Raw genomic sequence first — 12,543 nt, forward strand, 5'->3', positions numbered from 1 at the left:
TTAGCAAAAACAAAAACTTTATTATCTTAGTACCAAATTAAGCAGTTAACATCATATAAATTATATATTGTATATTTTACATATGATGTGTATCACTACATTCCCCACAACAAACAAAAATGAATTTCGACCCTCCATTTAATATAAAGAATTGGATGACGAAAAACAATAAAAAATTTCAAAATGAGCCACAATAATTTTTCCATATATAATCCCTAAATTCTAATCTAATTACCTAATAATCCAATAATCTAATCTAATCTAACCTCCGTACAACTTGCCAATTGGATTTTAGAAGCTGACGGGTGGGTGTGGAGAAATTTTTTATTGTGATTGAAACACGGATGGTACACCACGTGTTTTTATATAAGTGGTGGAAAATTGCATTTTTTAATACATATATCTCACCATTTATATAACGACATGTAATATACCATGTATTCCGATCATATTGAAAAATTTCTCGTAGATGGGCTTTTCCCATCACATGACTCTAATCCACGTAACCACGGCCATCCATGTGGGTCCACCTCCCAAAAATCACATGGGCAGAAAAGAAAAAAGTTGAAAGGTCCACCATCCTAAATTGGGCCCATGTTATTGAATCACATGGCCCAACCAACAGCAACTCAGTTAGAACAAGAGCTGCCATAGCAGAGCGATGACGCCGACCGCACTCATTACACGTGGTTCGAACGTGTGAATGGACGCGGCCGAAAATGAATCGTACGAGCCGCCATCGTACTCCATTGTGTTGTTTATCTCCTGCGGCGAGGTTGAGGTGGTTGTCGACGGCGGTGTAGTTGTCGGCTGCGGCTGTGTGTTGTCCTGTGACGCTTTCTGGCTGTAAAATTGCACAACATTCACAGTCAGTACAATTACCGTTACAAAATTAAATACCATGAAAAATGTAAATTATGGACCGTTGCAAAAATAATGTGATGAGTTTTGGAGTGTGTGCTGAGTTTTAATTAGTTAAAGAAAGGGAATCGGATCTCTAGATTCCGAAAAGAGCATTGGGATCTGCGTTGTGCTCCGACATCGGAGACCGCATGTAGAATTCTAAATGGAGTGAGGATCTCGCCGGATTCTTTTTGTGAAGATCTCCGAGATCCTTAAATTACATCCGTTTATCGTACATCGTGCAGTCAGAAATTATTGTAAATTTTTTTATTTAAAATTGAATATAAACAGTACCTAACGAAAACTGACCACACTATATATAATGAACAAATGTGATTGAAAGATCCTCAGGATCTTCATAAAAAGAATTCGACGAGGATCCTCTCTCTTCTAAATGGACCAGCCTGGAATTCTATAAGTGCACCACTCTACCACTTTATTTGAAAAGACCGTTTTGACCTTCATTTGTTTAATCCATTTGGTGGCTGGCACACATTCATAAATTATTAATGCTACGTAAACTCTTTGTAGATTCTCTGTCACCTTATATTTTTAGCACAATATTTTAAAATATTGATATTGAATTCGACGTTAAAATGTGAAGTGGCAGAGTTCTTATACCATCTTGTGAGGTGACGAACAAATTTTAAGATTAGTTTTGACTTTTACAATTGAATTGCCACACTATCATGCTAAAAAAAAAATCAAGAGAAAGACTTCCATGAAACATGCATGCGACGATGACAATATATTTAGCTAATCAGTTAAAATGCATGATAATGTGTAATTGAAAGCGTCGGCGGGAGAGCCGTCATCTGTTAGCGCCCATCACTGACAATGACTAGTGACCTTTCGGATATTCCGTTGAGTTAAACCGACTAAACGGAAAAAACCTAGCACCAGGAAGTAAATGAGTGAAAAAATTTCACCCCTAACGGCTTCATACGAAGCTAATCGGGAGGACGAAACTACCCTTACAACGGTCGAAAAAGGAGGGAAGCAGAATGTAAAGGATAATTCCGGAAATTTACCTGGTACTGGGCGATGGGCAGAAGATGATGGTGTAGTCGCCGCCGCCGCATGTGAATGTGCTGGTCTTGTCGTCGTAAGCGTAACTGTATGCCTGCGGGCACGCGCTCTTGAAAATCTGAGAGTATTGAGAGGGCTTGCAAGTGTCGGGTGAACCGTAGGCTCCGCTGCAACAGTACTGCGGCTGGCCGAACGCCTCGCACGCGCTCTTGCACGCGACTCCTGCAGCTCCGTCGGCACCGGTGACCTTGAGGTCGGAAGGGCAGATGGTGTTGAGGTCGGTAACGCAGCCGGTCTTAGTACAGTTGGTCCCAGTGCCGCCATTGGGGACCACCAGCATAGGGAGGTTGTACCCGTCCACGAGGCTGACGTCGAAGAAATCAAGCCCGCCGGAGCCGTCGAGTGTGAATTCAGCGAGAGTGGCGGGCGGGGCGGCTCCGTTGCCTGAGCATTCTAATTTTCCTGAGCCACAGTCCGCGGTGAGGCAGGAGAATTTGCCGGCGGAGTCGTGGGAGCAGAGGGTTCGGCCCCAGAAGCGGCCGCCCCACGAGGCTGGGGCGGAGATTGTTTTCGTTTCGCCCTTTGCGAGGGCGAAGCCGGTGGTCGGAAGAGGTGAGATCCCGGCGTTGGTGAGAATGCCCGGCCACACTGTGTAGTCGCACTTGTTCTCCATTGTGAATGTCCTTGAAACAACACCTGCATGTTAATAAAACAGAGCAAAATTAGTACACAAATTAACAAAATTGGACCCAGAATTGTAAGAAAGCTGTGGAATTTAATTTGGATTAGAGATTATTACCAGATGTTTGTAGCCCCATGATGGTTAACAGAGAAATTAACAATGATGGTAATCGAGCCATGGATTCAAAGCTGGGATTTGGAGAGAGAACAGAGGAGAGGGTGTGCGGGATTTTCTGAAAAGGTGGGAGGGCAGAGTATTTATAGAAGAATAGGGGAGAGGAAGAGTTGAAAGCTTGTAACTTTGCGTCTTCCATTCCATGTTGCGTAAGGAAAGTTTTTCACGTTTTACTTTCTGCCAGTTTTTTATTTTTGTTTCCATGAATCAGTTGGAAAATCAATTTTAATTAGGGATATACATTGAAAAGGGCAAGTCTTTCTCTCAAGTAAAACAGAGGGCAACTAATCCAAATGACTTGATGCATGGTTTATTTTGCCACACTTTTCTCAAAGGGTATACATTTTTCTCTTCCAACTTACCTCCAACTAGTTTTGTTTCCTGTTCCTCTGAAAAAGTGATTGTTACGTTTCTGTTTTCTCATTCCGCACTTCTTCTTTAATTTATGTCCATTGATTTTCTTTTGATTTTTTTTTTCTCTTAAAAGGGAGATCCGTCGATGGTTTCACTACAACAGTCCACCCTCTTGGGGCTCGGGAATACTCACAAAGGCATTTCAGCCTCTTCGCCTCTTCTAGCCAGCATCATGTGATTTACCAGCATTATGAATCAAACATATTACTTGATATGTTGGCTTGTAATTTGTCTCCAACCGCTGGACCACTCCGAGATGGTTATTTTTTTTAATTCATTGAATGCAAAAGAGAGGAAAGAATGGAAGAGTTCGAGAAAACTAAAGCTTATGGTTTATATTTTAATAATAGTACACAAGATAATATGGATCAAGGAAAGTGAATTTTAGGTGACAGGCAGGTGTGATGAACTCTATTGATATGTCAATTTTATTACTATTAATTTTATAGGTTGTTCTACCATACTCTTGTACTAGAATTTCTTAGGTTCGTACAACGATAAAACTTATGCAACATGCAAAATAATCCATGATAAAGTATTAAAAATCTACATAAAATGTTCATTTGCACCAAATCAAGCGCAAAATTCTTCATGTAACTGGTTAATTCTCACTTTCTATCTATGTCGCACATCACGCCTGATATAAAAGATAATCAAGTGCAGAATTATTACATTTATTCATTAGTCACGCTCCAAATAGATAAAAAGAGATATATATATATATAACTGGAATATGAAACAGTAGTCGATAATTAGATCTTGGTAGATTCCCATTTTACCTTTCTAGAATCTCACGATCAGCAACATAAGATGGCTACAAAATAAAAGATTATAGTGTTTTTTTACTTCTAGAATCCCATGATTAGCAACATATAGCCTCTGGAATTTTCGTTTCAAACGTACACGATGATTTCCCAGATTTTGGCAAACACACAGTATTTGTGTAAACGCATTGTATTGTATGAGAGTTTTTTTTTTTTTTTTTTCTATATCTTACATACGGAATAGAACACCACATGACATTATACAAATAGAAAAACATTTAAAAAAATTTTCTGCAATTGTATGATAACACGTGATATAATATCCAACCCATCTTTCGAACACACTGGAAAAAATTCTCTTATAGTATGTTGATGGAAATTGAAGTTTGTCAAGAGATAGCGACTGCCACGAGCAGAAGTAGCAGCCTCGTCGGGCAGAGTCAAATATATAAAACCTGGGCGGTTGGCATTCGGAGAATCGCTGCAGACAGTCGTTTCTGGCTAGCTTTTTATTTAATTAACGCATGTTTCTTATGGTTCCCGCACTTGGGAAATAAACTTGGGCGTATCGCTCAAATCGTTCGACCGGTACTGGGTTAATCTTAATTCATAAGGATAATTAAGGTCAATATTGTCTCACCACAATACCTAGTTGGCTATCTGTCTGTTATATATATAACAAATGGGCCAACGGCGTCGATTTGCAATAAAGAGACGCATTAAAGGGTTAGCTTCATCTTCCCTTAAACTGTTCTACAAACGAGAAATTTTTTATTGTGATCGGAATACGAGGGATACACTACGTGTTTTTATATAATTAATAGAAAATTTTACTTTTTAAGTTATTAACTTTTTAACACACATATCCCAAAATTTGTATAGTGACACATAATGTACCATCTCATGTACTGATCACACTGAAAAATCTCTCCTACAAAACCTATATATATATATATAATTGTTGAACTGCCACAATAATTTTGAAAGAATTGGTTACTATTCCCCAGAAAATATCTTACAAGAAAGCAACTGCATGCTCAGATTCATTGGTTTCTGTTGATCATTTTACTCATAAACATAATGGTTTTTTAGTCAAAATGATTTTTAAGATGACATAACTCCTATTTGGTTTTTGACATTGAAAATCAAGAGAAGTGGTCCTTAAGTTTATCCATCATAAATTATTTTGATCATTCTATGAGAAATCTGTTAATATCCTCGTGAAGTAAAAGGGTTAGTTTGACAAAAGGATGATATTGTCCACACATTCCTCTTAATTTTTGGTTGTTAGATCAAATGAACTGAAGAAGATTAAAGAACAAAAATTAATAAGAGTTATGTGGGAGATGAAAATGCATGTGTGGATAGCACACTCTTGGCAAAAGTAGTCTTAAAAAGGTAATAATGTGGTTGTTCACGTGATAATTTAATGAGAATATTGACATATTTATAACGAAATAACCAAAATAATTTATAGTTGACAAATTCAATGATCACTTTTAACAATTTTCATTATCAGAGACCAAAATGAGAAGTTGTGCCATTATCCAAGATCATTTTGACTAAAAAACGTAAACTCAATTAAAATGATTAAAACCATTAATCACCATCAGAGGCATTAGCCACCTTAGACCGAAACAGTTGAAGATAGTGGTATTCAGGTTTTACAATCCTTCGACTTATCGGCCGTGGTGTCAACCTCAGTCATGGCAGCCATTATTCAACGCCGGAGACCGTAGACAACGAGAAACTTGGGTTTTAAGTGTCGAAGTAACATAAGTGTATTGAATTGAGAATTTGAGAGACTTTAATAGATTTTTATAGAGTTTAATTGATTTGTAGATATTTCATATAAAATTTGTGAGATTTGTGGATGCTTAAAATACACTACGAAATCTCTCCAATTCCCTCTAATTCCTCAACTTTCTCAAATTCTTTAAAATCAATTTCTAATTGAATACATCTGTAATGTTATAAACTTCTTTAAAATCTTAATTGAATACACATGGATTTCTAAGGATTTTAATAAATTATCTTAAAACTCTAATTGAATACCCTTGAATTTTATGGAATCACCTAAAATTCTGATTGAATACCCTTATATTCATTAAAACAACTAAAATCTCTAAAAATCCCAATTGAATACACCCCCTAAGTTAATCGATCAATTTATTAATTTAAATTATCCTTTTAATTTAGCATGCCTACTTTGATTCTTGAATAGTTTGTCCTATTTCCTTGAGAACTTCCGTCCTTGACTGTAATTTGATGTTAAGAGGGTTGCATAATTATTATGCTTGAATATTATGTTATTTAAATCCTACTATTTGTCTTGTATAGGTAGAGTGTCTTACTCTTGAACAATTAATTTTTTAATTTATTATTATTATTATTTTTTAAATGGGGACCAGCTGGCGACTTTACTACAGCAGTCCACCCTTAAGGGGGCCAAGAAGACTAATAGAGGCATTTCAACCTTCCATGGCCATCATCCTCTGATTCATAGATCTAAGAATCGAATCGAGAACGTGCCGTGTAAAATACAGACCTATAATTCATTCTCAACCACTGAGCCAACCATGGTATTTTGTTAATTTAGTTTAGTGTGGCAGAATTATCACAAATGAATGCATTAGGCTTTATCTCATTTACTTGTCCCCTTACACTAACACCTCCACACATGCCGCTCTATTTTCATGCTCGTGTATTCTGGGGTCAACAATTATTAATAATGTTCAACATGTGTTTAGGGAGAGCTGAGCTTCTGGGTTCATCACGGCTACTTGCTTGCATCCTTCATTGTAGTCGCATAAAAACCATAGAGGACTTTGTATATACTACTCAAGACATTGTGGCAACTTTTCGAACGAATGACACAAACAATATTTTATTAATTTGAAATACCGTCAAAATAAAACTGACGTACACTCTAATGCTAGGGCATGGTTTGACATGCTTTATCGTCTCTGTTGTCTATAGCAGTCTCAATAAACGATTCACTAGCGGTGGATGCTCCCAAGTGCTAACTGCCAAATCCCCTTATCAAGGTGGTCCAATTAACAGGAAATTTATCCAACTCCCCATATGGTGGAGGTCCAATTAATAAGAGATTTTCAGTGTCCTCGAAACATAAATACAAAATCCATATAATGTTATGTAATTAGAGCAAACATTTGAAAAAACAAGATTTTTTTTTATTTACTTAATAATATATATCGTATCGTTCTATATTTCCAGCACATTAAATTTTTGTTCCCGTCCATGCCCAATTGCCCATATCGAGGAGATTTAAGGACCACAACACTAATTTCGTCAAAAAGCAGCCCTCATTTATTGTTATGAAATAAAAGTAGCTACTAATACAGCTAACATCCGACCGCTCCTTTCCTTGTAAACAGGAAGTTTCCTGACGATATTTTCTCCGACCAAATAAAATATCTTCTTTTGCTCTTATCACAACAGAAAAATATCTCCTTTTGCCTTTCTACAAGAGCACGAAGATTTTGCATGTTCAACCCAACTTCTGGTAAGTATGTGATTCAAAGTGATGCGACAAAAACATATGCATGATTGTGTACAACTGATGATATCGTAAATTGCCTCCAAGATTGTTAGAGATACGCTACCACAAGATTCAATCAATACAAATACCAGCTTCCACCGGTTGCTACAATTTTGGAGAACATTTCTCCCAGCTGATTGATCAAACGTGCTTTACAGCAACGTCACCATTTGCGTGGATGCCCCTTCACATCAAATAATAAATGAAATGAAAAAGCAAGCCAATTTGATCACTCAAAACAACGTTATTGTGTCTGAAGCGTGACAAGTCAGTTGTTGTCATTAGCTTGCATTCTATAGTGTGTGTATCTATCTGTCCTTCTGGCCGAGTAATATGTTTTCGTCCTATTTTCTATCCCCTTCCCCTCCCCTCCTGGTCCCATTCGATGGATCTTTGGCCAGACAGCCACATGGTGCGCGGGAGTTTGCACGGAATAACTCTTCCTAAGCCAGGTCCTATACGATGTAATCTAATTGAGAGAACACAGGGCAAATGGACCGACTTTTAAAAATAAATCATGAATTTCAACCCTCCGGTTTTCAGTACAAGCCCGCTAGAACGATTTTATTTCATTTCCCTGCGGGTGATAGTCAGTCCAAGCTTTGGTTTGGTATGATTTAAACCCAAATCCTATGCTTCAACATTTAACACAGAACTCCCTTTACACTTCTTTTTTTCCGTCTTCTGTTGCAACAATTCAACTAGTAAAACTGAGGCTACAAAGCGGAGCCGGTCTGGATTAGGCCTAAAAGTTCATTGTTCAGACGATTAAATCATACTGGACAACGACAACAAAACCACGCGGAGTAACAGGACTATAGGATGTGCATACACTTAAGATTAGACAAACGTAACCTAGTCATGCCAATGGGATGAACACCCTGGGTCAACTGCCAGAAAATGATTTTGTACAACTTAAATGGAAGATACTCGACAACACAGTTTGCACCAAAGCCCGTATAACCTATGAATTTCCACTCCTTTGCCCATGGTGGCTAACTACAATCTAGAAATACTTGGTGTGTACTGAATTACTAACCAACTTGGACTACTAAAAAAGAACTACGTTGTTATCGAGACCAGACAACATGAATCTATGCAAGAAAAAAAAAATTGCACCTTACAACCAAGAGAACAAAAACTGCATTCTTTAAGAAATATTGTGTAATGACACATAAATAATGATGGAAACTAAAATATCATATATCAATCTCTAGGCTACGTTTAGCAAGGGAACGAAGGAACCTGGTGAGTGCCTTTTTAGCACTCGCTCTCACTGCATCAATCTTTCCCGTATTTTCCTCCAAATCAACCTTCTGTTCCAATCTAGAATGCACACTTCGGACAAGTTTCCATAGTTCCTGTCAAGTGAAGCTAGCATTAGCAACACAGAGCAACAAACAGAACACTATGCACCCTTACGATAACGGAACAATTGGCATGAGAGTTAATCAACTGACTCAAGTGAATATAAACTGGCTGGGCTTCTACATAATCTGGTGGTTCAAGTGAATCCAACTCCATAACCAGCCCTCGCGAAGGACTTTTTATCAGGAAATCAACAGTGTCACTTAATCAGACCATCCCACTCCATTAAGGATGTGGCGGAAAAACAGAAGTACAAGTGACCGAGGCAGCAAAGGAACTGAAAACCTTTTACACTTAGGAAGCATGTTATGACTGTTTAAACACATTATTTGACATTAAAGACACTGATGTTGAGATGGCATTCAACTTACCTGACGGTCAAAATCAACACTCGAAATTGAATATACTTCATTGGTGATCTTAATGTCCTTACTGATCAGACCATCAAACCATCTGGTTGCGTCATCAACGTGAGAACCCTGCATTTGATGCTCAAGTAATCAGACGAAATATGTCCATAAACAGCTTACCAAATTTCAGCAATCTTTCTTGCACAATTTCAAACAAAGTAAATGTAACATACCTCTTCTTCCTCCTCAAAATCAGTTTCTTCCGCTTCTTCTTCGTTGGCAACATCATGAACCCCCAATGTCTCCGGACCTAATAAAGCTTGCAGCTTACTTTCGTCGCTATCCTTTGTAGCCTGAATCAAAGCATCCATCAAGTCGGCCTCCACATCCCGCAGCAGTTTCCCTTAACACGAATTGAAAGTACTTTGTAAGATAAGATCACAAATTCACTAGGCATACACAAATGTAAGAAATGATTGAACTAAACAGATTCCAGGCAGGGCACAAAGCTGTTGCATCACATACCAACATAATTGAACTGCCTTCGCTTCCCTTCTCGAACATCCGGTCCTAGTTTCTGCGGCATTAACACAAACACCTTAGCTGCAACAGCTGAAATCAGTAGCTAACACTCGTTTCAAAAGAAAAGAATAAACTAACCAAGCACCTTCACTAGGATCACAGCATCCAACACGTCTTGGTCCAGAGAAGCCACTCTGCATCCCCATCAAATTAAAATCCATAATTCGAAATAACTAAATTTACAGGGACTTTTTTCAAAAGTTGAAGTTTTAGGGGGTGAACCTGACAATGCGTTTGATTTGAGGGGTGGTGGAGGAGGCGAGGTCCATAGCCCAACAGACGGCGCGGCGGGCGTGGCGCTTCAATTCATTGCGGCTCTTGTACGTGACTGCATCCGAATCCGAACCTGAACCCGAACTGGCGGTGTTGGCGTCTTTTGTAATCGGACTGTCTGAGCCCGCGTAATAGTTTATGGACGCCGCGAGTGGCCAGGTGGACGGTGGTCAAAGACGGACGACGGGAGTTGGTTCTGGTGGTGACCGGAAGTAAGGGGGAGAAGATAAGGTGGTGGAAGGCGGCGTTTGAGCAGCAATGCTGCTGCCACATCGGCCATTGCCTAAGAAGCCGTCCCGCTTGAGCAGCCATCGCCTCTCTTTCCCTCTCGCTGGTGATTTGCTATACCACGTGCAACGCATTTTATCTTCCTTGTCTTAAAAAATAAATAAATGAGCTAAGGCCCAGGCCCATTATTAAAGACTTCAAACGGCCTACAGTTGAACTGGGTCCCCCTCAGACTCAGCACATGAGTAAAATGTTTTTTGACATCAGAAAGCATTTTGGATGTTCGAGATTTGTCGATAGATGCTAACAACTTCATATGCATGTTCTCAAAATTTACGTTGAGTTGAGGAATGAGGTCAAAATTTATCGACAAATACCCAAACACTTTCGTTGCAGGTAGTCAAAATCTATCAACAACGATTGAGGCATGCTACCTAGATTTTCAATAGGTAATGCTAGGTTTGCGAATGTAGTATAAAATTTGGTTTCCGTATCATTATCCTTTGTCAATGGCCTCCCGGCTGCATTTTGACTAAATCCGTAGTAGTGGATTCGATGGCTTTTCACCATCTCTAAGAGCCCCAACAACAAGTAGTAGAGCTTGATTGGACATTGTTGAGCAAAAATTGTACACAATATGTAAACAAATAATTCACTTGACACAATTTCACCCTCGTTCATTTTTTCCGAATAGAGTTTTATTAATTTGAGTTCGACCCATTATAGACTATGTGTCTATTAATTACAATCATTCATTAAAAGGAAAAACCCTTTGATTCCAATATGAATAAATCATAATTTGGGGATTTTGGTGTTTGATTTTGCGACTGAACCTAGGTCGAACCCTAGATTGCCTACGTACCCTCGTTGAGGGGTCAAGTCACTCATAGTTCTTTATGTATTTTTTGGGGTTTGATGCCTTGTGCAGTTTTGGCTCGTGCAGGCAATGAGCGTTTGATGCCTTGTGCAATTTAGGCTCTTGCAGGTGAGAACTTTGAGCCATTGGAGCATTACACAGCTTTGTGCCATTTGAGACTTGTCGTGGCTTCGTGCTATTTGGGATTTGATAGGGCTTCGTGCCATTTGGGATTTGATATGGCTTTGTGCCATTTGAATTTTGACATGGATTCATGCCATTTGAGATTTTTCTTCGGCTTTGACACATTTGGGATTTGATACGGCTTGGTGCCTTTTGAAACTTGACGTGGCTTCGTGCAATTTGAATTTGGAGTGACTTTGTGTCATTTGAATCTTGACGTGGCTTTGTACCATTTGGGATTTGAATAATTAATAGGCAAATGACCCATTAATTAGAATTTGAGTATGACATTGATTTCGAATGAATTTGGCTTAAACGAATTTGGAATTTGAGTGAATGGGTGGGTGACCCATTGAAGAATTTTCGTGGTTTTGTACCACTAGAATTTGGTTTATTCAATTAGCCCCATGATTTGGAGGCGAGCAGCAGATATTTTGATGTAGTCTAGAATTAGACTAAATATTTAGCATGGTGCATTTGGTGGTTTTAGATATGCTCCATTTTTCGCAAAAGAATTGAATATTTTGATTGCCACGTCACATTCACTTGATTTTTTTAAAGGGAACTTGATGGTGCACTTGTCTTGCTGCACTTCTTTTCTCCATTTTTTTTATGTTTGGTGTCGATGACATAGGGTTGTCCATTTTTTCTTGGGAGTTTTAACAAAAAGCTCACGGTGCTGTTCATTTTAACGAAAAACCACATTTTTACACTAAAAAGTCAAACCTGCTACTATTCACTTTACCCTTTATTTTATCTTTATCATTAAAACTCAAAGTTTTCAAGCACTTTTTATTAGTTTTTTTTTTTCTTCCTGCTTTTCTCTGTCATGGGACCTCTGTCAGCTTGTCTCCATGCATGTCACTTTGTTGTTTGCCATCCTTGCACAACAGCACAAGTCCCTGCTTTCATATTGTTTAATGGAAATACAAAAGCAAGTGGCAGAACTCCTCCTCTTTTATCAATGTCTTTATGCATTTATAGAAAGCTTTGCTCTTGCACTTTTGACATTAAGCTTTTATGCAAACAGTGATATATTTGCTTTGGTTTGGTGAAGCCTTCAACTTACTGTCCCCGATACTTTGGAGGTGCAGACTTCAGAGTAGCAAAAGCTTATTTCCTCTCTTCTTTCTTCACTCTTTGTTAGCAAGGAAATTGCCTTCCTTTCCATTATC

General features: G+C 38.5%; 2 protein-coding genes across 4 annotated transcripts in view; both read right to left on the reverse strand.

Moving 5' to 3' along the window:
• Nucleotides 1–12,543, reverse strand: part of LOC126633520 (thaumatin-like protein 1b) — a 22,610-nt gene continuing 10,067 nt past the window's right edge. Inside the window, exons 1-3 of one of the 2 annotated variants that reach the window (XM_050304138.1) lie at nucleotides 2,732–2,942; nucleotides 1,935–2,628; nucleotides 1–844 (exon numbers count right to left, since the gene is read on the reverse strand). In XM_050304138.1, coding sequence (XP_050160095.1) covers nucleotides 634–844; nucleotides 1,935–2,628; nucleotides 2,732–2,927 — 1,101 coding nt within the window. In that variant the 5' untranslated portion in view covers nucleotides 2,928–2,942 and the 3' untranslated portion in view covers nucleotides 1–633. Of the gene's footprint in view, nucleotides 845–1,934; nucleotides 2,629–2,731; nucleotides 2,943–12,543 lie in introns of those variants that run through there. The other variant, XM_050304139.1, reaches the window with a different exon arrangement.
• The window catches only part of LOC126633518 (uncharacterized), a 27,882-nt gene continuing 23,999 nt past the window's right edge, over nucleotides 8,661–12,543 (reverse strand). Inside the window, exon 7 of one of the 2 annotated variants that reach the window (XM_050304134.1) lies at nucleotides 8,661–8,773. In XM_050304134.1, coding sequence (XP_050160091.1) covers nucleotides 8,728–8,773 — 46 coding nt within the window. In that variant the 3' untranslated portion in view covers nucleotides 8,661–8,727. Of the gene's footprint in view, nucleotides 8,774–8,897; nucleotides 9,268–12,543 lie in introns of those variants that run through there. The other variant, XM_050304137.1, reaches the window with a different exon arrangement.

Source organism: Malus sylvestris, chromosome 8, assembly GCF_916048215.2.
Source record: "Malus sylvestris chromosome 8, drMalSylv7.2, whole genome shotgun sequence".
In the NCBI taxonomy this organism is placed as follows: Eukaryota; Viridiplantae; Streptophyta; class Magnoliopsida; order Rosales; family Rosaceae; genus Malus; species Malus sylvestris.